At 43.7% G+C, this 26,227-nt stretch overlaps 1 protein-coding gene across 2 annotated transcripts in view; it reads right to left on the bottom strand.

The window, feature by feature from the left end:
• CUNH11orf49 (chromosome unknown C11orf49 homolog) overlaps nt 1-10,240 on the bottom strand; it is a 167,291-nt gene extending 157,051 nt beyond the window's left edge. For both annotated transcript variants that reach the window (XM_042676599.1, XM_042676598.1), the window contains exon 1: nt 10,117-10,240. In XM_042676599.1, the coding sequence (XP_042532533.1) occupies nt 10,117-10,162 (46 nt within the window). In that variant the 5' untranslated portion in view covers nt 10,163-10,240. The remainder of the gene's footprint in view (nt 1-10,116) is intronic.
• Between the last annotated feature and the right edge of the window lie 15,987 nt (nt 10,241-26,227).

Raw genomic sequence — 26,227 nt, 5'->3', positions numbered from 1 at the left:
CATTTACCTACTCAGCTTCCAACAATTACTCCCTAAAGCAACTACTGTAATTGTGCAAAAAGAAAAAAGTGTGATTCCCAACTTTTGGACAGCATTTGGAAGAAAGATTTTTAAGATTACTCAATTATATAAGTGACAATCAAGGTTGAAAGTTTACAGAGCTATTTCTGGACTAACGCTGAAATCACCCTGAAATTTATTTTGGAGAAATAGGAGTGTTAGTGGGTCAGGAACAGAACAGCAAGCCTTAGAATTTCATTTGTTCTTTCTTCCTCCTTCCTTCCCTGACAACAACAAAAAAAACAAAAAACAGAATTTACACAGTCCTAGGAAAGGTGCAAGAGAGAGTCTAGGTCAACTTTCAGAAACAACTCCCAAAGGCATCTTCCACAACTGGACTACCAAATGAACTATGATTCCTGTCATGCCTGAGAAGCCTCTACTAAACTGAGAAAGAGCCAGAACTACTGGCCCCAAAATCTGCATTCACACGCTCCATTGTGGCACTTATTTCACTGCCATTCTGTATGACAGTCATTTAATAATAGGTCCTGCCAGGCGTTTGTGGCTCTCACCTATAATCCTAGCTACTGAGGAGGCTGAGATCTGAGGACTGTAGTGGAAGGCCAGATCAGGGAAGGAAAGTCCATGAGACTCTCATCCCCAATTAACCTCCTGATAACTGAAGGTGGAGGTGTGGCTCAAGTGGCAGAGCCCAGGCCCTGAGTTCAAGCCCCACAACAGACCAAAAAAGAAAAAGAAAGAAAGAAAAGAAAAAGAATAGGTCCTATCTCTTATTTTCCTGTGGTAAAAAACAAAACACTTTATATTTGTGCCTGGCTTTATATAGGGAAGGAAGAAAAGAAGGAAGATTATTTTATAATCATGTCTATAACTATTCTAAAGTGACTAGTTTTACAGCATAAAAAAAAAACCTCAGTGAAAGCTGCTGATAAACAGGTGGGGGGGGACAAAGTGGGTCCTCATGGGGGGGATGGGTGTTAGCAGGAGGGGGTTAGGTGGAAATATGAAAGAGGATATAGTCAAAAGAGATTATTGACATGTATGAAAACAGAAATAATGAAACCTGTTGAAATTGTTTTAGGAAGGAAGATGGAGGGAAGAGTGACGGAGTTAGATTGATTGGAATACATCGCAAACATGCACAGAACTGTCTCAATGCAATCTCCCTCTGCATAATTAATATATGAATAAAAATAATAAAATTACTACTTTTTGTTTTTTTTGTCGGTCATGGGGCTTGAACTCTGGGCCTGGGCACTGTCCCTCAGCTCTTCAGCTCAAGGTGAGAGCTCTACCACTTGAGCTACGGTGACACTTCCAGTTTTCTGGTGGTTTATTGGAGATAAGAGTTTCACGGATCTTCCTGCCCGGGCTGGCTTTGAACTGCGATCCTCAGATCTCAGCCTCCTGAGTAGCTAGGATTACAGGAGTGAGTCACCAGTGCCTGGCTACTAGTTTTATATTAAAAATCTCATTTCCAAGTATTTAGAAAGTAGGTAAAATAGCTGGGCACCAGTGACTTATGCCTGTAATCCTAGCTACTCAGGAGGCTGAGATATGAGGATAGCAGTTCAAAGCCAGCCAGGCAGAAAAGCCCCAGTGAGACTCTTATCTCCAATTTACACTCAAAAACTGGAAGTGACACTATGGCTCAAGCTTTGAGCACAAAGAGGTCAGGGACAGCACCCAGGCCCTGAGTTCAAGCCCCACAACTGACAAAAAAAGAAAGTAGATATAATATTTATATTTTATTTCATTTATTTGCTGGAATAAGCCCAATACTTTTAGGTCCTAAGATTTCTGCTAGCTTACTGCAAACAGCAATGTTTACTACTATAGGACTAGGTTTGGAAGATTCACTAATTATATTCAAAATATAAATACAGTTATCAAGATTCACTCAAAAGCAAAAAATAATAACAAAGTTGTATCTGGCAGTTAGACAAGCAAATTTCATTGTTATGGTATCAACAAATACAAAAATAAACTAAGCAAAACTTCAGAGTCTTCCACAGAGCAAGAGTCCCATGTCAGAACCTTTGCCAAGACTTAAACCATATCAACCCTGGGGCTGGAAGGGACTATGTCCATGAGTGGTGGATATTGTCTTAGTTCAGATACTTTGAGAAGCACCCCAAGACAGGATTGGACATGCAAGAGATATACCAAGGGAAACACCCTTGACAGAAAATAAGAAAGGAGCTGGAGGAGCCTAGGAGACCTGAGAAATCCTGGTGCAGGTCTGACCCTAGGAAAGGGGAAAAAAGGAAGGATTTCATAATGCTAGAGAAGTGGGGGAAAGGGTCTTCAACTGTGATTGCCCACACAATCCCACATCTTACTAAGTGGGTCTTTCCTGCAGGTTCACTAACTAGGAACAGCCGTGGAAAGTATGAGCTCAGTGTGAACAAGGTATAAAGTCAAAGCTGGGGTAGGGAGTCAAAATTCGCCGCCCCACCCTGAAGTAGGAACCCTGAAAGGCACATTTCATAGTTCTCATTGATATATTACCTATTTTTATTAAAAATATACTAGTAGTAGTTAATATTTATTTAGCATCTACAGGTGCTCTATCAGAATGATACCTTATTCTTCTCTGTAGAGCCTCTTTTGTAATGTACACAAAAACACAGCAGCTGGACTCAGCTCTAAATGTTTTCAGACATAAAGTAAGTTTTTTTGCTGCTGTTGTATTTTTTGTCAGTCATAGGGCTTGAACTCAGGGTCTGGGTACAGTCCCTGAGCTTTTTGCTCTAGGCTAGAGCTCTACCACTTTGAGCCATAGCTCCACTTTTGGTTTTCTGGTGGTTGACTGGAGATTTGAACAACAATCCTTAGATCTCAGCCTCCTGAGTAGCTAGGACTGCAGGTGTGAGCCACCAGCATCCACCACAGTAAGTTCTAGTTATCACATTTTAGAGAGATAAAGCAACTTCTTCAATGTCACACAATTACCCAAAGCACGTAGATTATTGTCAATAAAACTCTTCCAAATGCCTTGTAAATTATCTTCCTCACTGCCTGCCTGAGAAGAATCCAGTGGGAAGAACGAACTGGAATTTTACCATTCCCTGGTCCATCCTGATTCCTAGGATGCCCCCTCATGGGCAGAAAGGTTAAAAAGGTTGTGTAGAGTCAACTAACTTATTCCAGGATCCATGTATGGGCTCATATGGTTGAAGACTCCATTTTTGAAGTTGCTCAAGGTATTTATAGAACAGAGTTTAATGATGTGGACTTGAATCAGACTGCTGCATTCAAATTCTGTTTCCACCACTTATTAACTAGTTGTTCAGTATCACTGTGCTATAGTTTCCTATAACAAATGAAACTATCCTCCTAAGTATCAATACATGTATAACACTTAGGAAGTTCCTGATACACACACAATGTGTTCTTAGTAAATCTTGGTTATTGCTGTCAGGTACTTACATTTGGGGCACCCTAAGGCCAGAGTATTCTTATTCCACTTAGTATCTATGTATGAAGTGTCTACACTGTGAAAGGAGGGTACAGAACATGAGTAAGTAAGATCAGTTCTGCTGGGGCTGAGGTGTGGCTCAAAGGCAGAATGTTTGCTTAATATGAGCAATGCTCTGGGCTCCACACTAACAACGAAAAAAAAAAAATCCTGTTCTCAGGATGCTTACTGGTATCTAATGAGCTGTTTATGAGCTCCACCTTGGGTGGAGATGTAGTTTAGTGTGTTTGCCTAGCATATGAGGCCCTAAATTTAATTCTAGCATTAAAAGAAAAAAAGAAGCCGGGCACTGGTGGCTCACGCCTATAATCCTAGCTACTCAGGAGGCTGAGATCTGAGGATCTCGGTTCAAAGCCAGCCCGGGCAGGAGAGACCGTGAGACTCCTATCTCCAATAAACCACCAGAAAACCGGAAGTGACGCTGTGGCTCAAGTGGTAGAGCGCTTGCCTTAAGCTGAAGAGCTGAGGGACAGCGCCCAGGCCCAGAGTTCAAGCCCCACGACCGACAAAAAAAAAAAAAAGAAAAGAAAAAAGAAAAAAAGAAGCCGGGCACCAATGTCTCACACCTGTAATTCTAGCTACTCAGGAGGCTGAGATCTGAGTTGCAGTTCAAAGCCAGCCTGGGCAGGAAAGCCCGTGAGAGTTTTATTAGCAACCAGAAAACCAGAAGTGGCACTGTGGCTTAAGTGGTAGAGTACTTGCCTTGAGCTGAAGAGCTAAGAGACAGTGCCCCAGCCCAGAGAGTTCAAGCCCTATGACAAAGAAAGAAAGAGAGAGGGGGGGGAGGGAGAGAAGGAGGGGGAGGGAGGGAGGGAGGAAGAAAGAGAAAGCGAGAAAGAGAGAGAGAAAGAAAGAGAGAGAGAGAAGGGAGGGAGGGAGGGAGGGAAGGAAGGAAGGAAGGAAGAAGAGAAGGAGGGAGGGAAAGGAAGGAAGGAAGGAAGGAAAGAAAGAAAAAGAAGAGTTTCATCTTTAACAGAGAAACAAGATCACTGTCCTTTCAGCCAACATCGGTTTTATCTTTTTGGAAAAACACATGCTATAGAATTGACAAACCTAGTTTGAATTCCAGCATCAATGCCAGTATGACCTTGTACAAAGAAGTCTGCCTTTCTAAGCCTCACTTATGTGTGAAATATAGAAAGCGTTAAAAAAAAAATACATTCTATCAAATTTTAGTACCAGTACCCCTCCAAAAAAACTACTATAGCTTTAAAGCAGAAAAGAGTTGGGCACTGGTGGTGCATGTCCATAATCCTAGCTACTCAGCAAGCTGAGAGCAGTAGGATTGCAGTTCAAGGCCAAAAAAGCTAACGTGACCCTATCTTAAAAATAATGAGCAAGGGCTGGGAAGGTGGCTCAGTGGTAGAGCGTTTGCCTTGCATGCCTGAGGCCCTGAGTTCGATTCCTCATCACCACATAAGCAAAAAGAAAAAAGCCGGAAGTGGCGCTGTGGCTCAAAGTGGTAGAGCGCTAGCCCAGGACCAGAGTTCAGGCCCCATGATCGGACCAAAAAAAAAAAAAATAATGAGCAAAAAGAGGAGGCATTGCTCAAGCAGTATGATACAGTATGATAATATAGCAGACATGAGTCCCTGAATTCAAACCCCAGTATTGAAAAAAAAGGAAAGATGACAATTTATTTTAAAAAGAAAACTAAGCCTTTAAAAAAAAAAACTATCCATTTATTATGATTTCTCTGAATGAACAGACCTCAAAGAAGAAAGGCAATGATGATTTCTAAGGGCTAATTTCACCAGCCCATTACCAACTTTAGGGAGAATAAGCAGGTTCCAAGCAAAAGAAGAGCCAACTTGGAGCATGAGAGAAGGTAAGCATTTCACCAAATTAGGTGAGTAAAAAATAAACCTCACAACCCTCTTACTTACACTCAGTCATCACTGGGTCCTGAACAGGCTGCCCTTCAGCTCCGAACAGTTCTTCACACCCAACCAGATTCACAGACACACCCTGGCCTCTGGCAGATGTTTCCCATAAGTAGCCTCTCATAAAGCTGGAAATCTTTCTGGAGTGTGTGTGTATGTGTTTGCACATGCATGCACACCAGTCCAAAGGTATGCACTCAGGTCCTGGGTGCGCTATCCCTGAGCTTTTAAGTCTAGCATTTTACCATTTGAGCCACAGTGCAACTTCTGGCTTTTTGGTGGTTGAATTGGATTGATAAAAGAGTGTCACAGACTTTCCTGGCTTCAAATTGCAATCCTCAGAGCTCAGCCCTCTTGAGTAGCTAGGATTACAGGTGTGAGACACTGGCACCTGGCTTCTCTCTAGGTTTTATTTCAAGCTCTTGAACTGTTTCTCCTCTCTCTATTACTACATTTTGATGAAGTAATTTTGATTCCAACATAATCACCATTGAGTTCTTCTTCAATGATAATCTCAAGATCCTAAATCATGCCATGCCAGGATTACAGAATCCTAATCCACAAATAAATGGGGAAAGGATCCATTTACCCAACATGATGAAATGTTGTTTCTTCACTAATAGTCGAAAAGGCAAATATAGTATCTGGCAGGCAGGTAGAAAAAAGTTACCCATAGACACTGTACAGCTGTTACTATAATATATAAACCTAAAATATACTTACCAAGGGGTACTCCCCTTTAACTTTTCATTTCACTGAATGCCAAGGATTTTCCTGTCTCTGCAATTGTTTTCTTGCTATATGTGTTTTATTCACATGCAATGAACTTTATAATTTGCAAAAACAAATTTTTTAAGCCTACAAACACATAAATTCTTAAATCAGGAAGGATAATCTAATCTCTGGAGAGTGCTTTCATTTTTTTTAATTTATTTTTATTCTTTGTTTGTTTTAGACAGGCTGTAACTATTGTAGCCCGGATTAGCCCTGAACTCCAAACCACCTGTGTAAGCCACCCAAATGCAGTGTTTTAAATGGTTATTAAACCGAGACTGAGTGCTTCAAAACAGCCTGCCACTAAAAGAAACCTAATCATTACAGGCAAGGATGGTTCTCTACTGAACACATTTCAGCAAAGTTGTGTGGTTTGTTGGATCATGAAGCCAAGGAAGAAAATAACTCTGCTTAGAGTACTTGTAAATGGCCAGATGATGAATGGTACAGCAAGGTGAGACACTTCACTATGCAACAGAGCCTGAAGGAATATTTGTCAGGATACAAGTATTAGTGGATGGTGGAACTCCATGAACACTACTGCTTTTTCTAACAACCTGAGACTGAATCTCTTTATAAATTCCAAGTCAATATTGCCACTGAGTTAATCTTCCACATAAGCCACTAGGAAGAGATCACCAACTTCTACTTACTAAGTCACCAGTATACCAAATACACCAAGCCTTTGAGACATATGATTCACACAGAAAACAACCAAGAACTGAGCCATGTACTAATATTTAAATGTTTTATACATTTATTGAATGCTAGGCAAATGAGACAAATATATAAAATATACAATACTGTTAGCAAAAGATGTTGATTGTTATTACTTGAGATTGTTATGCACTGAATACAAAATTACCTATGATATAATCATGCCATTTTGTGGTCACTCCTTAAACTCTCCCCCAACAAACATACCCACTCTGCTGTATATATGGGTGTGTATGTGTACGTGTGTCTATTGGTATGGATATACACAAATATATACATATATATGTATATACATGTATCTTACAAAAGCCAAGTAGTCTTTAAACTTGTATTTTAAAAAATTCCACTTCCTTTCACAGGCTGAAAAAAATCCAAGATCATGGAAAACAGGCATTGTACTAGACACTGTTGGTGTCTAGTATAAAATGGTCCAACCCTTTTTCTTTTTTGGGGGGGGGGTCCGGTCATGGGGCCTGAACTCTGGGCCTGGGCGCTGTCCCTCAGGTCCTCAGCTCAAGGCTGGCACTCTACCACTTGAGCCACAGCGCCACTTCTGGCTTTTTTCTTTTTTGCTTATGTGGTACTGAGGAATCGAACCTAGGGCCTCATGCATGCAAGCCAAGCGCTCTACCACTGAGCCACCTTCCCAGCCCCGGTCTAACCCTTATGAAGGACAACAGAGCAATATCTATTGATATTCCATAAGTGAATACTCTTGACATACCAATTCCACTCAGTGGGATTTATCCTGGCAGACACACTTGCAAAAGAACAAAACTGTAGGTTGTTCCTAGAGGTGTTTGTAGTAATAGGAGAAAAAAATAAAGCTATAAACAAGTCATTATCCACCAGTATGGAATTGATTAAATAAATTATTTAAGTACTATGTAACTAAAAATTAAAAATTTTAAGGAACACCACAGCATTTTGTTGATACAGATATTATTCTGCAATTATTAAATGAAAAACATGTGCACTACATGTTATGCTCTCTTAGGTACATGATAAAGTCACTCTGGAAGGACACCCAGGAAAATAGTAAGAGTGGTTAGGTGGGAAGAGCTGAGGATGGCTGGGAACATGACAGACTGGAGGAAATGAAGAGGGAAAAGCCAAGCACTGGTGGCTCACACTAGGATCCTAGCTACTCAGGAGGTTGGGGTCTGAAGAAGACAGCCCCAAGAGACAAATCTATGAGACTCTTATCTCCAATTAACAAACGAAACCAGATGTAAAGATGTGGCTCAAGTAGAAGAGCTCCAACACTGAGCAAAAAAGCCAAGTGAAGCCGGGCGCTGGTGGCTCACACCTGTAATCCTAGCTACTCAGAAGGCTGAGATCTGAGGATCTCGGTTCAAAGCCAGCCCGGGCAGGAAAGACCGTGAGACTCCTATCTCCAATAAACCACCAGAAAACCAGAAGTGGCGCTGTGGCTCAAGTGGTAGAGCGCTCGCCTTGAGCTGAAGAGCTGAGGGACAGCACTCAGGACCAGAGTTCAAGCCCCACAACCGACAAAAAAAAAAAAGCGAAGTGAAAGACAAGCAAAAAGCACAAGTTCAAGCCACAATATCAAGAAATACACAAAAGAGTCGGAGAAGACTTTTACCTAAACCCCTTTACATTTAAAAAAAAAAAAAAAAAAAAACTGGGGTTAGTGGCTCACACTTGTAATCCTAGCTACTCAAGAGGCACAGATGGGAAAGATCATAGTTTAAGGCCAGCCTGGAGTCCCTTACCTCATAAAAACAATGAGTGAGTTGGCTGCTGGTGACTCACACTCATAATCCTAACTACTCTAGAGGCTGAGATCTACGGATTGCAGTTCAAAGCCAGCCCAGGCAGGAAAGTCCATGAAACTCTTTATCTCTAGAGGCTGAGATCTACGGATTGTAGTTCAAAGCCAGCCCAGGCAGGAAAGTCCATGAAACTCTTTATCTCCAATTAATCAGTGAAAAGATGGAAGTGGAGCTTTGGCTCAAGTGGTAAAACACTAGCCTTGAGCACAAAAGCTCAGGGACAAGGCTAGGTGCCAGTGGCTCATGCCTGTAATCCTAGCTACTCAGGAAGCTGAGATGAGGATCTTGGTTAGAAGCAAACCCAGGCAGGAAAGTCTGTGAGACTCTTATCACCAATTAACCACCAGAAAACCAGAAGTGGCACTGTAGCTCAAAGTGGTAAAGTGTTAGACTTAAGCAAAAAAAAAAAATCTCAGGGACAGCACCCAGACCCTGAGTTCAATCCCCAGGACCAGTACACCTTCTCCCTCTCCATCTTGTACAAATATACATGGGTGTTCTCATGAAGTAAAGGCCTTACACACTCAGAAGTGTTCAATAAAGTAGAATACTACAACCTTTGCCTTAGTTCAAGAGCTCAGTCAAGAGTCAAGTTCTGGAAACAACACAGATGCCCCACTACAGATGAGTGGATCCAAAAATTGTGGTACCTATATACCATGGAATATTATGCAGCCATTAGAAAGGACAAAATAAATGGCATTTGCAAGGAAATGTGTGGAAGTAGAACAGATCATGTTGAGTTAGGTAAGCCAAGATCAGAGAGACAAACTGTACATAGTCTCCCTGATGGTGGATGTTAAATTCAAAATGCAAAGAGATATGACAAAGTAAACAGGACTTAAGAAACAAACAACAACAACAAAGAGTCAAGTCCTGGAGTGGACAAAGCAGGCTCAGATCCTTGTACTGCTTTTTCTAACTTATTTATGCGAGTTACCTACCTCTTCAGCCTTAGCTTCTCCATCTGTAAGATGGAAAGAACCACAGTAATTCCTCCCAGAGCTATTGAGAAGATTCAAATGAAGAACGCTGAGCCGTAATAGTAATATAAAAGCTCAAATGATAATGTCACGATGACGGTTAGAGATTATTCATGGGGCGAATAACGGGGTGCCTTGTGTTCTGTATTGACTGCACTACCAGCTTCTTAATAATCTCAACCGAGCCCCAAATTCTCAACTGTCCTGTTGTGAAGACAAAACAACCTTGCCTAAGTTCCGGCCAGTCCGTTTCAGACATTCTGTACTCCCCACATGCCATTTTTCCTCCTCGTGCGGCCTTACATTGCAGGCTCAGGCCCTGGAACCCCCAACTCTCCGGCCCGCCCCAGTCTACCCGGACCCACTTTCCTACTCCACCCCGGCCCTCGCCTCCTCCACAGACTTCAGCGTAACTTGTTTGCACTACTTTCCGGCCCGAGGGGGAAGGAAGCTCCTACCCAGATACTCGTAGTCCGGTAGAGCGAGGCGCTCAGGACTCAGCATCCTCTGACCCCGGCAGCTCCAGCTCCCGACTTCCGGAACCCAGGATGCAGTCTCGCCGTTACCATGGCACCCGTGAGGCGGGAGGCGGGATGGGAAGGGGAGACGGTGTCACGCGAACAGTCTCCGGAGCGCAACGCGCTGCCGACCACGCAAGTTCCGGGAGCGGCGGTCGGTTCTCGGCCTTCCAGGTTTACTTTGGGCCTCGACTTCTTGTGGACATGGTTTTAAGAGGATCTGAGGTGTAGAATCCTCTGAATTTGTTATATTTCCTGAAGTCCAATGATTACTATCCACCATCTGTATCCGAAATTTTTGAAGTTCATAAGGATTCCTGCTTCATACAGCTGTTATCCTGACAATAATAGTTCCCACCCGTAAGCACTCTTATTTTCCCATTACCTGTTTTTCTCTCTTTTAAAATATGCAACCTTAAGTTGCTACAAAGTGCTTCCACGTGCACATTGTATCTTGGCTGCTGCTTGAGGTCAAGGATGTCTTTTAGCCTATGACAGGGCTGGACACAAAGGATGCTCATTAATCTTCTGTGAGATAATTGCTATTTCCTCTCAAATTCCTCCCCACAGTTCTTCTATTCTTATCCCTTACTATTTGATATCCTTCCCAAATGACAAGTTTTAAATCCATACACAGACATAGACACACAAACACACATTCCCAACTGTTTAAGAATGGTAGCTGGTGGCTCACGCCTGTAATCCTAGCTACTCAGGAGGCTGAGATCTGAGGATCGCGGTTCAAAGCCAGCCCGGGCAGCAAAGACCATGAGACTCCTATCTCCAATAAACCACCAGAAAACCGGAAGTGGCGCTGTAGCTCCAGTGGTAGAGTGCTAGCCTTGAGCTGCGTCTAGGCCCAGAGTTCAGGCCCCAGGACCGACAAAAAAAAAAGAAGGAAGAATATTAATCAGTTTTCAAGTTCCCAGATTACTTCTTTTTGCTCCCCTCCACTCCCAACAACAGGTAAAAGATCTGTAGCTACTGTCTCAGTCCAAACCTAGCTGCAAAAGACACTGTGTCCTCACTTAAAAAACATAAAAAAGTAAAGCTGGAAGTGGCGCTGTGGCTCAAGTGGTAGAGCGCTTGCCTTAGCTGAAGAGCTGAGGGACAGCACCCAGGCTCAGAGTTCAGGCCCCACAACTGACCAAAAAAAAAAAAAAAAGTAAGTGTAAGTGCCCTCACCCTCCAACTAGATGGGGTTTTGGGGTTTTTTTTTTTTTTTTTTTTAAGAAAGAAAACAAAAAATCATGCCATCAAAGAAATGCCTAGGAAACCAGTAGACCACCTACACTGGGAGGAGAAGAAAACAGAAGGTTCTTCTCTTTGTGTTCTGAGGGGCCTATTCTTAGCCTCCTCCAGCAAGGAGCCTCAAACCTTCTAATTCTCTCTTTCCCTTAAAATTGTATATGTGTCTCAATTCTAGGCTCCTGTGAGTCACACTGACTTTGGATGTGGTAAAGAGGAAGGAACAGAGCCAAACTAGGAGCTGTGTTTAGTATTTTGAGGTAATGAGTTTACTATGTTGAAATTCGTGTGAAGTCCTGAAAATTCCATCTAAAAATTTCCCTCTTCCACTCTTCCCATGAAGCTTGAGGAGTTATAAATTTCATAACTGTGGCCTATTATTATGATATCAATAAACACTATATAATTTACAAAGGACTTTCTTCCCAAGCAACCTACTGCTATTTGCAGATGTCAGTCATATATCCCCAGAAAACTTAGGCATTTCTCCCTTTTTTAAGTAGGGAAACTGAGGCAAGAGGCACAAAATGACTTGTCTAGTGTCATCCATCCAGTCAGTGGGAGGGCTGGAACTGATTCTCAACTATGCTAACATCCAGGCTAGTGGTCTGACCACTAAACCACATAGCCTCTTATTTTAGGAGTTGTTGGCTTGGTGTTTATTTATTTATTTATTTATTTTCTTTTTTGCCCTGCCCTGCTAGCAAATGGAAGCTCACAGATAAAAGAAGAGAATTTTAAGTCCAGGCTACATATTTGACATCCTCTTATTTATGGAGCATTATCTTGGGATTTGGAAGGTATTGGGGTCTATGTGGTGAAGCTGGGAACAAGCCCCAAGAATATAGCTTTGTTTGAGCATTAACCCATTTGTGGTTATAATAATGATAAGTTTCAGCATCAGTGGCGCCTGACTGTTAATGACTCAAAGAAAGCTAAATAAGAACAAGATGTCATCTCTGGAGCAATTTGTAGGTTTTTTTCCTACAGTCCCATCCCTTCCATAAAAGTCCTAAGGATCCTTCTATTTACACTGTGTCTTCCACTCAGAAAGTCCCAGTTTGTCAAAGAGGAGGATTTAGAAAGGCTTAGGAGGGGCTAGATATTGGCTTCAATAAAATTTGGGCTTTCATAGAAACAGTTTTGTGGGTAGTGGAATTACTGACTTTATTTTTTCTATTTTACATTTTTCTATATTCTTAAGTTTTTCCTCTAATGGCCGCGTACTATAACTTGAAAACTAAGAATGGAAGATATGATCACCTAGCAATGTTTCTTCTTCCATGAAGAACCTGCTACTTTTTTATTTCTGTTCGGACACAGATTACATAATACTAGATTTTGGCAACATATCCATTGTGAAAGAAATTTTTCACACATTATGATATCATTCTTAGGCAGAATGGAAATACACAAGAATTTGTAAAAAATGAAGTGCATTTTTGTGATTCTGTTGAATGTTAACTAAAAAAAAAATGTAATCTTTCTGTTGAAATGGATTTTTTTCATTTTCCTAAATTACCATATTTCTAGAAAATTTACCAGAACAAATAATCACACCCAGACAGAGCAATAAATCAGAACTCCACAATCCTGAAGAGAACCAAGTGATATGAAATTGACCAAAAAGGGCTGGGAAGGTGGCTCAGTGGTAGAGTGCTTGCCTTGCATGCATGAGGCCCTGAGTTTGATTCCTCAGCACCACATAAGCAGAAAAGGCTGGAAGTGGTGTTGTGGCTCAAGTGGTAGAGCCCTAGCCTTGAGCTGAAGAGCTGAGGGACAGAGCCCAGACCCAGAGTTCAGGCCCCATGACCAACCAAAAAGAAAAAGAAAAAAGTAAAGAAAAAAAGAAAGAAAAGGGCTGGGAAGGTGGCTCAGTGGTAGAGCACTTGCCTTGCATGCATAAGGCCCTGGGTTCAACTTCTCAGCACCACATAAGCAAAAGGAAAAAATGCCAGAAGTGGCACTGTGGCTCAAGTGGTAGAGCGCTAGCCTTGAGCTGAAGAGCTGAGCTGAGGGACAGCGCCCAGGCCCAGAGTTCAGGCCCCACAATTGGACCCCCCCCCCCCCAAAAAAAAAGAAAAGAAAAGAAAGAAATTGACCAAAAAAAGAACATAAGATGTTAATGGCATAAGAAATAAAAACACTAAACTGAAAACAATGGGAAAAACATCCATGAGAGAGGCTGAATGGATATGACCATTTGTAAGATTATAATTTCTGAATTTAGAAATAGAAAATTAATAGAGGACTGGGAAGGTGGCTCAGTGGTAGAGTGCTTGCCTTGCATGCATGAGGCCCTGGGTTCGATTCCTCAGCACCACATAAGCAAAAAGAAAAAAGCCGGAAATGGCATTGTGGCTCAATTGGTAGAGCACTAGCCTTGAGCTGAAGAGCTGAGGGACATTGCCCAGGCCCAGAGTTCAGGCCCCACAACCGGACCCAAAAAAAAAAAAAGAAGAAGAAGAAAAGAAAGAAAAAGAAAATTAATAGAGATCGTTGGCTTTGCAGAGGGCCTAGTAATAGGAAAGATATTGAAGACTGCATAAAATGTAATACAATGTAAATGTACTATATAGTTTTAAACCTCAGGGAAACTATCAGTAAAAAAAAAAAAAAAAAGGCTAAATTATTGCTGCAAAACAGGTTCAAGAAACTAGGACAAGCTTTTATCAAGTCATCAAGCAGAAAAGATGCTAAAGGCAAAGTAGCTACTAAGAAATGCAGGTCATGAAATTTGTGCTGAGTTACTAGGTTTTTCTTTCTTTTTTATTCCAATTTATTTTTTTTAATCTACAAACAGTTGTACAAGGAGATTGCAATTTGACATGTCCATTTATGTGTTCAGTGCATCTTGATCATCCCTCATCCTCCCTCTCCCTCCTACCTACCCCTTCCCTACCAATCACATCACGTTCCTCACTTCCCTGTTCCCATATGGACATTGAGTATGGTGACTATATTTATCTATGTTCTCTTTCTCATTTATCATACCCCTCCCAATAACAGGCTTTTATTAATAGACTTTATAACTTCCAGAAGAGCAAAGTAAAAACTAAGTATGATTCCACAGTCTGGGATTAACAGATTTAAATTAAAAATGCTATCTACAGAAAAGGCATTTTGAACTTCCACATAACTCAACAGAGCTTTGGGGGAATTTGCAAATAAAAAGAAATGTTCACAAACTATCAGGCAGTTAAGAATCACTAATGCATTATGAGAAAGTGATTAAGGGCTGGAAACATGGCTCAAGAGGTAGAGCACCTTGGGGCTGGGAAGGTGGCTCAGTGATAGAGCGCTTGCCTTGCATGCACGAGGCCCTGGGTTTGATTCCTCAGCACCACATAAGCAAAAAGAAAAAAGCCGGAAGTGGCGCTGTGGCTCAAGCGGTAGAGCTCTAGCCTTGAGCTGAAGAGCTGAGGGACAGCGCTCAGGCCCAGAGTTCAGGCCCCACGACCGGACCCAAAAAAAAAAGAGGTAGAGCACCTGTCTAGCAATCATGACTTCAGAACCCATACTACCCCCAAAAAATGAAAAGAGAATTAGAGGAAACAAAAAAGTGCCTTAAATTGTAGGTTTAAAAGCAAATTGGAGCTCAAAGGCAATTACAAACATATACCTTATTAATGTGTATAAATGCTGCAAAGAGTTGGAATTACACATTTATATAGTTTGAAAATAAAGAAGTTTCTTTATTCATTTTCTTCTTTCTTTCTCCTATTAAACACCAAAAATGCAGAAGTAGAGCTTTAGCTCAAGTGGTAGAGCCCTAGCCCTGAGCACAAAAAGTTTGTGGACACTGCCCAGGCCCCATGTTCAAGTCCCAGGATCAACACACACATGAAAAAAGTCTAGAATATAAAGGCCATCCAATCTATAGGATTTGGGGTTGCCTCATAGTAACCAATTCATATAATAAATGTATCAACCAGGTGTTGGCAACATATACGGATAATCCAGATAACTCAGGAAGCTGAGATGGGAAAAGTCACTTGATCCCAGAAGCTTAAGACCAGCCTAGGAGCTGGGCATTGTTTTCTGCATAGAAACTGCATGTCTAATAAGATCTAGGCTAAATTTTACCCTCTCTATAAAACCTTATCAAATCCCCAAGGAGTCAATTATTACTTGTGCACCTTTTTTTAAAGTACTTACCATTCTGTATTCATTTGTTTATGAGTATCTCTTTTGTGGACTCCAGTTGTTTAAGATCAGGAAACACATTTTACATGCTATTATAAACTTCCCCCCTGCCCAGAAAGACAGATTAAACATTACTGAAAGTCAGAATAAAGGTGAATGATTTAAAACTTGAAGTTGGTAAATGTAAGACAGATTTGTAAATTTGTACTTATTTTAATGTTTTCCTAGGTTACTTTTTAAATTTTTTCTTTAAGTAGTTATACAAAGGGGTTTCAATTGGGAAATATTCTGTTTTGTTTTGATAATCTTGCTACTTGGGAGGCTGAGATTTGAGGATTGAGGTTGGAAGCAAGCCAGAAAATCCATGAGATTCTTATCTACAATTAATCATTAAAAAAAAAAAAAAAAAAACAGCAGTAGAGCTGTAGTTCCAGATTGCTAGCCTTGAGCAAAAAGGCTTAGGGGCAGCTTCTAGGCCCTGAGTTCAAGTCCCAACACTGGCACACACACATAGACACAAACCAACAAAACAGTTTGTTGGATCTGGGTACCATGTCACCCACCTATAATAACAGCTATTTGGAAGGCTGAAATAGGAGGATCATGACTTTGAAACCAGTCTGGGCAGCATAGGGAAACTTTCATATGTGTGTACATAAATATATGCTTTAGTAATCTAAGTAACTTATCAGAAAGGATGAATATCTACACAACTTCAAAATGAGGTTGAGTATATCTATGGAAGCTTAGCCTATGTAATCCTAAAGGGAAATTAGAATCTAGCATGTAATGGTCCAGTGTTTCCAAAGGGGCATTGGAGGGTGTCTGCTTTCCATGACATAGCATGATCAGAGGCATAAACCTAGACTTCATAAAATCTAGGCTCTGTCCTGACGTTGCAATCCTTTTGCTCTATTAGGAATATTTTCTTAGTGATATTTAAGTTAACTTATTAAGCTTTCTTAGGATAGTAAAATTTTAGATATCAGGTAAAGAAAACCAGTTGTTAATCCACTTCCTAGCCTATTGGCCTCCTTGGAAAAATATCATGATAGTATACAGTAAGAGGTAAAATAGAAAGGTGAATTTGAAAAAAAACAACAACAAGAATTGTACAATCTCTCCCTTGTTCTTTGTAAGAACTCTGGAAGTATTCATTGAATAAACAAATATAAAATGTATGAAAGACATATGGAAATCGTATGAAATGATTTTTGGCAATGATAGTTAAGTTAAGAACTCCTTTTGTTGTTGTTGTAATTCCAGAACTATGTTTGCTAGGCAAATGCTTTGTCGCTGAACCACACCCATAGCTCTTTTTGCTTTAGTTATTTTGGGACTAGGTCTTTTATTTATGCCTGGGCTGGCCAGGAGTTATGATCCTCCTATTTACACTTAGTAAGCAGCCAAGATCATGCGACATGCAACAACACATCCAGTTACTGGTTAAGTGGCTTCTTACTAACTTTCGTCCAGGTTGGGACTTGAACCACAATGCTCCCCAACCTGCTAGAATTACAGGTATGAATCATCAGCCCTGGGCATTATCTCCCTTTGGGCTTTCACGAATCATCCCATGTTCTTCTAGCCACACAAAACTACGGAGCAGTCTTTGAATATGGCTGCCATTTTTGAGAGATTATGCCATTCCTTCCATGTGGAATGTACCGGTCCCATCTCCTCTTTCTTTTATATTGAAAATTTCCCTGCATTCAATTCCCATTACCTCAAACTTAAGAATCTCCTCTCTTCGGTTTCCACAATCTTTTATACAAATGCCTATTACACTATCATTGCTTTGTAAATCCTTGCCAGATTAGGAGCTTCATAAAGTTAGGGACCTTACTACTTAACTTGACCTTTTCCTGACCTAGCCTGGCTCTCTCTCTCTATTTCTCTCTCTCTCCCCCCTCTCCCTCTCCCTTTCTCTTTCCCTCCCTCCCCCCCTTTCTGGCTTGTTCACTCTCAATTTTTTTTTTTTTTTGGTCCGGTCATGGGGCCTGAACTCTGGGCCTGGGTGCTGTCCCTCAGCTCTTCAGCTCAAGGCTAGCGCTCTACCACTTGAGCCACAGTGCCACTTCGGCTTTTTTTTCTTTTTGCTTATGTGGTGCTGGGGAATCGAACCCAGGGCCTCAGGCATGCAAGGCAAGCGCTCTACCACTGAGCCACCTTCCCAGCCCCACTCTCAATTTTTTAATAGGTCTGAGACTGGGACTTGTACTTGGTACCTGCCGCTCATTGGCTAGTGCTCTACCAACTGAGCCATGCCAACTCTCTTTAAAGGGTTGTTTTTTCCCCTTCCTTCCTCCCTCCCTCCCTCCCTGCCTTCCTCTCTCTCCCTCTCTCTCTCTCTCTCTCTCTCTCTCTCTCTCTCTCTCTCTCTCTCTCTCTCTCTGTCTTTTCTTTTTTGGTACTGAGGATTGAACCCAGGACATTGCACTTGCTAGGCAAGTGCTTTGCCACTGAGCTACAGCCCAGCCCTCTCTCTCTTTCTTTCTTTCCTACTCTAGTTCTTAGTCATCTAACAAAAAAAATAATTCTTGAGCAATATGTGGCAGACATGATTTTGTTTTATTTTTATTATATTATTTATTTATTTATTTTGGTCATGGGGCCTGAACTCTGGGCCTGGGCAATGTCCCTCAGCTCTTTAGCTCAAGGCAAGCACTTTACCACTTGAGCCATAGTGCCACTTCTGGCTTTTTCTGCTTATGTGGTGCTGAGGAATCGAACCCAGGGCTTCATGCATGCAAGGTAAGCACTCTTCCATTGAGCCACCTTCCCAGCTCTAAACATGATTTTAAAGTATAAAAACAGGTTAATCAGACCCTACTCCACTGTTGTGAAAGGGACGAAATAAACATATAACAACAAATAAGATTATTTCAAAACTGCCATGAAGCAAACAAAATAGGATAAAGCATGGTGAGCTGAGGTCAGCCTGAGGAGATCTAAGAAAACAGCATTTAGAGTAAAAACAGTAACACATAAGGTGCTGTCCCCTCTGCTCTTCACTCAAGGCTAATACTATCACTTTGAGTCACAGCTCCACTTCTGGTTTTCTGGTGGTTAATTGGAGAGTAGAGTCTCGCAGACTTTCCTGCCCAGGCTGGCTTTGAACTTGGATTCTCAGATCTTAGCCTCTTGAATAGCTAGGATTATGGACATAAGCCACCAGCACCCAGCTTAAAGTGCTAATTTTGAGCTAAAGAAGCTCAGGGGCAGTGCCCAGGCCCTAAGTTCAAGCCCCAGAACTGGCAACAAAAAAAAAAAAGCAAGGATGTTTATTATTCTATATATAATACAAATACAATAAGAAGTTTTATGCCCAATAGCAGTACGATCCCACTTATGTTTTTAAAGAAGTCTCTAGTTGCTAGGTAAAGAACAAATTGGAGACAGAGACTATTTAGAAGGATTTTGACTCATATGTTATAAAGTGACCATTTCTTTATTATCTGTGTATTTAGCCATTATTCTAAATTTACCTTTACTGCTACAATAAAGTATTTGCTGTTGCAAGGGCTCTATTTATCTGTGCTAGAGGTGTGACTATCAAGCTGGAGATAAAAATATTCTGGAAAGTACCACCTTTCAGGGTATGCCCCAAGCTAGGCCAAGGAACAAAATCAGCAACATGTCTCAGATCTTGACTCAAATACCACTGCTGAGCTGGAACATAAAAATGTTGGCACAGCCAGGCACTGGTGGTTCACACCTGTAATCCTAGCTACTCAGGAGGCTGAGATCTGAGGATCCAGGTTCAAAGCCAGCTCAGGTAGGAAACTCTGTGAGACTCATCTCCAATAAACCACTAGAAAACCGTAAGTGGCATTGTGGCTTAAGCGGTAGGGCGCTCACCTTGAGCTGAAGAGCTGAGGGGCAGAACCCAGGCCCAAAGTTCAAGCCCCACGACCAACCTCCCTTTCCCCCCCCAAAAAAAAATTGTTGGGACTGGGAAATGGTAGTAGTGTGGAGAGTTAAAGAGAGTATAGAAATACAACACAATTTCCTGAGGATTTCACTATTTCCAGTCTCTAGTCTTATCCTCTGAACCTAGATAAAATATGCCATTGTTGGGGCTGGGAAGGTGGCTCAGTGGTAGAGCGCATGCCTTGCATGCCAGAGGCCCTGGGTTCAATTCCTCAGCACCACATAAGCAAAAAGAAAAAAAGCCGGAAATGGCGCTGTGGCTCAAGTGGTAGAGTGCTAGCCTTGAGCTGAAGAGCTGAGGGACAGTGCCCAGGCCCAGAGTTCAGGCTCCATGACCGGACCCAAAAAAAAAAACAACAAAATATGCCATTGTTAAAATGGTGATACTGCCAGGTTCTGGTGGCTCATACCTGTAATCCTAGCTACTCAGAAAGCTGAGACCAAGCTGAGACCAAGAAAGCCAGACCAAGCAGAGGCTTTATCTCCAATAAACTACTCAGAAAAAGCTGGAAGTATCACTGTGGCTCAAGTGGTAGAGCTCTAGCCTTGAGCAAAAAGAGCTCAAGGACAGTGTCCAGACCCTGAGTTCAAGCCCCAGGACTGGCAAAAAAAAAAAAAAAAGTCAATGATACTTTTCCATAAGTCCTATGGATTCTTTTTTGGTTTAGGGCCTTTGTACATGCTATTCCTTCTGCCCATCTACTCTTAGCCTAATGATGTTTTCTTTTCCTTATTTTTTTTTCTTTTTTCTTTTGGTCTGTCATGGGACTTGAACTCAGGGCCTGGGCACTATCCCTCAGCTCTTCAGCTCAAGGCTAGCGCTCTACCACTTGAGCCACAGCACCACTTCTGGTTTTCTGGTGGTTTATTAGAGGTAAGAATTTCTCAGTTTTTCCTGCCTGGGCTGGCTTTGAACCATGATCCTCAGATCTCAGCCTCCTGAATAGCTAGGATTATCAGCTTGAGCCACTGGCACCTGGCTTTTTCTTTTCTTTTGTGGTAGAGATCCCACCCATGACCTCATGGGTGTTAGGCCAGTGCTCAGCCACTGAACTATATCTCCAGCCTACGTAATGGCTCTTACTCAGCTGAAGTGTCAGTGCCTCTGACAGACCTTCTTTATACCCCAAATCTAAATTAAGCCTCTTCTTCCCTAGAACCCTCTACTTTTTCTTCAATGCCTCTATTATTTGCAACTAAATTCATTTGTAGGATTTTTTTTTTTTTTTAACCAGTCCCGGAGCTTGAACTTGGCCTAGGCACTGTCCCTGAGCTGTTTTTGCTCAAGGCTAGCATTCTACCACTTGAACCACCAACACCACTTCCAGCTTTTTCTGTTTATGTAGTACTGAGGAATCAAATCCAAGGCTTTGTGCATGCTAGGCAAGCACTCTACCACTAAGCCACATTCCCTGTAGGATTATTCTTATAATGTCTATGTGTACTTACAGTCTCCTGCAAACAGCACATTGCAAGTGCCAGGGTTTCAATGTATCTGTTCACACTGCCTCCACAGTGCTTGGGACAGAATGCTCTTAGTGAATAGTTACTGCATGGATAAATACTACAGATAGATATAGGACTCCCTTAGAACCTTTAGCTTTGTCTTTCATGTTTATCCTTGTCAAATTTTAAGAACTCCTCTCTTACTTTTGCATTACTTTCAATGAGAAAGTAAGTTGAAGCTAGACACCAGTAGCTCACTCCTGTAATCCTAGTTACTTGATTGAAGTTCAAACCTAGCCAGGATCACAGTTCAAAGCTAGCCAGAGCAGAAAAGTCTAGAAGACTCTTTTTTCTGTGTGTATGTGTGTCAGGGCTGTCCCTAAGCTTCTTTTACTCAAGGCTAGCACTCCACTAGATGAGCCATTGTGCTACTTCCAGCTTTTTCTAGGTAGTTTTTTTGAGATGAGTCTCACAGACTTCACTAATCAGGCTGGCTTCAACCAAGGTACTTAGATCTCAGCCTCCTGAGTAGCATGAGCCACCAGGGTCTGGCTTCATCTGTGAGACTCTTATGTTCAATTAATCACCAAAAAGTTAGAAATGGAGTTGTGGCTCAAGTGGTAGATCATCAGTCCTGAGTATAAAAATGAAGAGACAGTACCCAGGCCCTGAATTAAAGCACCAGTACCAGTATCAGCGCATGCGCGCACACAAACACACACAGAGTCAACAGAGATGACTCTTTGCAGTCTGTTTTTAATATGTTAAAATAGTTTCTCAATTTCAGCATGATTAATGTGACAGATAGGCTCTTTGTTGTGTGAGGTTAGGATTCTTGCTACAGGATATTTAGCAGAATCCTTAGCCTCTACCCACTAGATGCCAACAGAATCCACTCTCAAAAATGTCTCCAGGTGACTACTCCATGCCTTCAAAGTTACTACTGATTGAAGCCCACTGTTTAAAAGTAGTTGTCCTTTCAGAAGAACCACACTTAGAAATTCAGGTTGTTGGGTGTTACCTTTGTTACAAGAGAATTCTACCCAACTCAATCTCATCAAAACCAAGGCCCTTTCTATCTTGTTTCTGTAGCACTCTCTGAGTTTGCTTTGAAAAGACTATTAGTGATGGTCTGATTCAGAGCAATCTTCTGATCCCAGAAATTCAGTTCCGTGGACCATCCTAGAAGGATGAAGGGAAGGGGTGGTGTTTCTGAGGAAACCAGTGTCTCTGAGACCCCTCGGGAATTGGCAGTCCCCTACAACTTTTCTAGAGACATGTCCCAGAGGACAATAAAAGGGAGACAAACAACCCATTCTGGCATGCTTTTCAGGATCTCTCACTCCAAACAAGAAAGTCTGAGAGGCCTGGTAAAAATAAATATGGCTTAGTCTTCCTGGCATAAGAACAGTTTCTAACAGCCAAGATTTAACTCACCCTAGGGGGTGACCCAGGCAGGGACTATGCAAGAAAGTCAGTTTCTACCCATTGATATTCCCAGTGACTCAGCCAGGGATGGCGCTGCACACCAGAACTGTGCTGAAGCATGGAGAAGGACTCAGGATACACATAGAAAATGTGGTCTCTCTGGCTGAGCCAGACACAGACAGCTTCCCCCTTCTTCTCCAATCCCAGAAAAACAACACAAATCATGTCTCTGGAAAAGAACCTGTCCTTTGCATATAGAGTGGAAACTTTATAATTTTTAATCCCCTGACAGTGAAAGTATGAAGAAAGCCTGTCCTGGAATTTTAAAAAAATAATTATGCTTTTTATTGTTGTTGCTGGTTGTGGGGCTTGAAGTCAAGGCCTGGACACTGTCCCTGAGCTCTTTTTGCTAGGCTAGTGCTCTACCAGTTTGAGCCACAGTGCCACTTCTGGTTTTCTGGTGATATATTGGAGCTAAGTCTCATAGACTGCCTGCCCTGGCTGGCTTTGCACCACAATCCTCAGATCTCAGCCTCCTGAGAAGCTAGAATTACAAATGTGAGACACCAGCACCTGGCTGTACTCTTTATACTACATGTCCCTAGTTTTCATTTAGAACAGAATATGATCTTCAGAATCACAAGGACTTTCTTAACAGGATTAAAAGCAAGTCTTTATAAGCAACAGATACCCAATCCTGACACCAACTGCATTGGAAAGGAGAAGGGGAACTGCAGAATCAGCCCCTACTTTTCATGTTTTTCTCCTTAGATTTTAGGGTTAAGAGACTAATGTAGGCCAGACGTATGTGGACTGGGTTTCCTATGCACTTAAGATCGCATAAACCTGATCTGGCTCTACTGCCCCCTTCAGTCAGCAAGAAGAACTTCAACCCAGAAAATGCCTCTGTATTAGTTACCATGGTGATGCTTTTTCAACCACATTGCATCTGGGTGAAAATTTCAGGCAAAACAGCATGGAGAAGTACTAAGAAAGAGTTCACATCACATTTTTCAGTTGTTATAGCTGTCTCAAAGTACGGTTCATGTTAACTTTGGTCAAAGATGGTAATTTGAAGTGAAAGCCTTAAAAACAAGCAAGGATGAAATGTCAACCTAACCATTTAGAGAAACAGTCTAATAGCCACTTTGCATTATACCAAATTGCCTTCCCCTCAGCTAACTTGGGGCACATGGGTCTTCCTGGCTCTATAACTAGTGAAAGGAAAGAGATTGAACAGAATCCATAGATGACCCAAAGCCAGAAAATCTTGGCATATCAACGTGGAGGAGAAAGTAATATCCCAGATCCTAAGAAAATTGGCGACTTGAGAAAAAGTAACAAAATAAGATCCAACCTAGAAAAGTGGAAGGTGGTTAAAGTATCACTATCCCGAGTTGAGGAGGGTAGGCTACCACAAAGCTAAGACTAGCGTGGTGTTTGCAATTTTATATAGTGTCCCCAATTTTAAATATTGCTAGAGGGCCCTACGGACGGAAACTGGAAGGAGGCTGAGCCAGGTCTTGGGGGAGTGCAACTTCAAATATTGGCTAATTTCCTTACCTCCCTCCCTTCCTTGCCCGGATCAGAAAGTCAAGGAAGGTGAAGAGCCTAACAAAGCTGATTTACAAAGACAGGGTGAGGAGGAACTAAGTTTGTCTGGGCCAAATTTGGACGTCTGAGCTTGGGCGACAGGACCCAGACAACCACCTCAGGAAATGAGTAAATGAAAAGGGGAGGTCACGGAATTATTTAGCCCTAGAACAACACTCCCTAGACAAGGGAAGCGGGAGGGGGTTTCAAGAAGAAGAAAAGAAAAAAAAAAAATCTCCGAGAAGGAATTTTGACAGTGAGAACCCTAGTTAAGATACAGCAAGGCAGGCCCCCTGATGTCCCTTGTTTGATGTCAATAAAGACCCGGAGGATTATGCATTAGCAAGCCTTGCATATTCTAGGACATCAATAAAGTCTGGACTTGGGGCCCATCGGGGGCCGAGGTCACGTCCAGGCGACTCGGGTCAGCCCCGATGCTCCCCTTGGGTTGCTTTTCGTGTGAGCCAGCCTAGAGAGTTGTCGCTAGGACTATTTTCTCTGAAAGTCAGGGACACTGGAGTAGTAGTAATGGGGACCGAGGGGGGGGGTCTCTTTCCAAGGCTAGGAATGTGGGGGCGGCGTAGGAAGGAGTTGGGCCCTCTCAAGAGGCGCGGGGTGGAGTCCCCAGGATGGGGGGGCGGGGGCGGAGGGCGGGAAGGGGCCGGGCCAGCGCTGGGGGCGGGGCTGCGGCGCGGTGGCGGTGGCGGGGGCTGCGGCGCGGGGGGCGGGGCGGCCGGGCCCGGGACACCCCCCTCTCCCGGTCCCCTGGCGGGGCAGCTTGAGCTCTGGCAGCACTGGAGGCAGCGGCGTCCGGAGGGCGACTCGCGGGGCGCACCGGGCGCGGTGGACCCGGGACCGCTTCCCCACCGGGGACCCTCGGCTGACTCCCGGCACCACGCCGTCCCGCGGGAGCCGGCGGGACCCCCGGCCGGCAGGGAGCGCCGGCGGCGGCCGAGGCACCATGAGGCGGCCGTGGGGCGCGCTGCTGCTGCTGCTGCTGCTGGGCGCCCTGCTCTGCGCACACGGTAAGCGGCGTCGCCGCGCCCACCGGCCCACCGGGAAAAGTTTGTCCCTGGGTTCGATCGCTGCGGGATCCGCTTCCCTGGGAACCGGAGGACGCAGGCTGGGGCCTGAGACCCTCCTCGCGCTCTCTGCAAGCCGGAGCCCTGAAAGAGTGTGCCGGGGAGTGGTGGAGGGTGGGAGGGGGAGGAGGGACTGGCAGCCCCCCGCCCCAACCCCTCCAGTGCGAGAGAGGATGGTACGGGAGGAATCCACCCGGGCTTCGATCGGGTCCGGGTCCGGTAAGCTCCCAGGGCGCGAACTCGCCCCCCTCCCCCCCTTGCTGCTCTTTAAAGAGCTGGGGGGCTTCTTCCCTTTCAGGTTAAGAGCGAGCCTGAGTCCTTGGTGCCGACGAATGTGTGTAAAGAAAGGGAGGCGGCGAGGACGATCGTGAAGGCAGATATTCTCGAGACTGGGTGGGGGGTGGGGTGGGTCTCGGGTGGATCGCGGGCAGCCACCCCCCCCCCCGCATTACCCCGGGGAATCTCTACTCGGGGAACAACTCCTCGGACTCCACCTGGCCCTCACCGAGGGTCTTGGGGCACCGGTGACTCCGCGGCGTCTTGTCCTTAGTGGTGTTTTGGGTTCCCTCTCCTGGCTGCGGCCAATCAGCTTCCTGCCCCCGGATCCTCCCCAGGGGAGGGGTGAGGTGTGTGTTGGAGGGCGGGTGCGTGTGTGTGTTGGGGGTGGGTGGGGGGGTTGGCTGGACCGGGCTGGAAAAGGGGTTTTGGAGGAACTTGGGAAAGAAACTGTAGGAAGGCTCGTGCAGATCAGTCCTGGCCAGTGTAGGGGGATGGAGCGGGAGGGGGGAGGGGGAGGGAGGATGGGCATTGCTGAACTTCCGAAGGCAGCCGGGGGGGGGGGGCGCGGTGGGGCTCTGAGCCCGGAGGCCCGCGGGCAGGAGCCCGGCGGATGGCAGCAGGGTTGATGCTTCATCTGCTCCTTATTAATAACGTGTTCGGTGCCCAGACACAACTGTTGTGTGTGCTGAAAGCTCCAGAGGGTCCGCTTTTCTCCGCAGTCGCGATCGTAGGTTGCACCCCAGTTGACATTAGCAGCTGCCTCCCTTAAATCTGCGTGCCCCCCCTAAGATCAAGTTGGTCTTTGAACCCCACTCATTCGCACCCACCGCTTTTCCACGTGTGTGTGCGCGCGCGTATGTGTGTGTGGTGGGAGGACATCTCTCCATCTCGCAGCG

Source organism: Dipodomys spectabilis, unplaced genomic scaffold, assembly GCF_019054845.1.
Source record: "Dipodomys spectabilis isolate Male_0828 unplaced genomic scaffold, ASM1905484v1 ptg000030l, whole genome shotgun sequence".
In the NCBI taxonomy this organism is placed as follows: domain Eukaryota; kingdom Metazoa; phylum Chordata; class Mammalia; order Rodentia; family Heteromyidae; genus Dipodomys; species Dipodomys spectabilis.
This window is presented reverse-complemented; position numbering and strand designations above follow the sequence as displayed.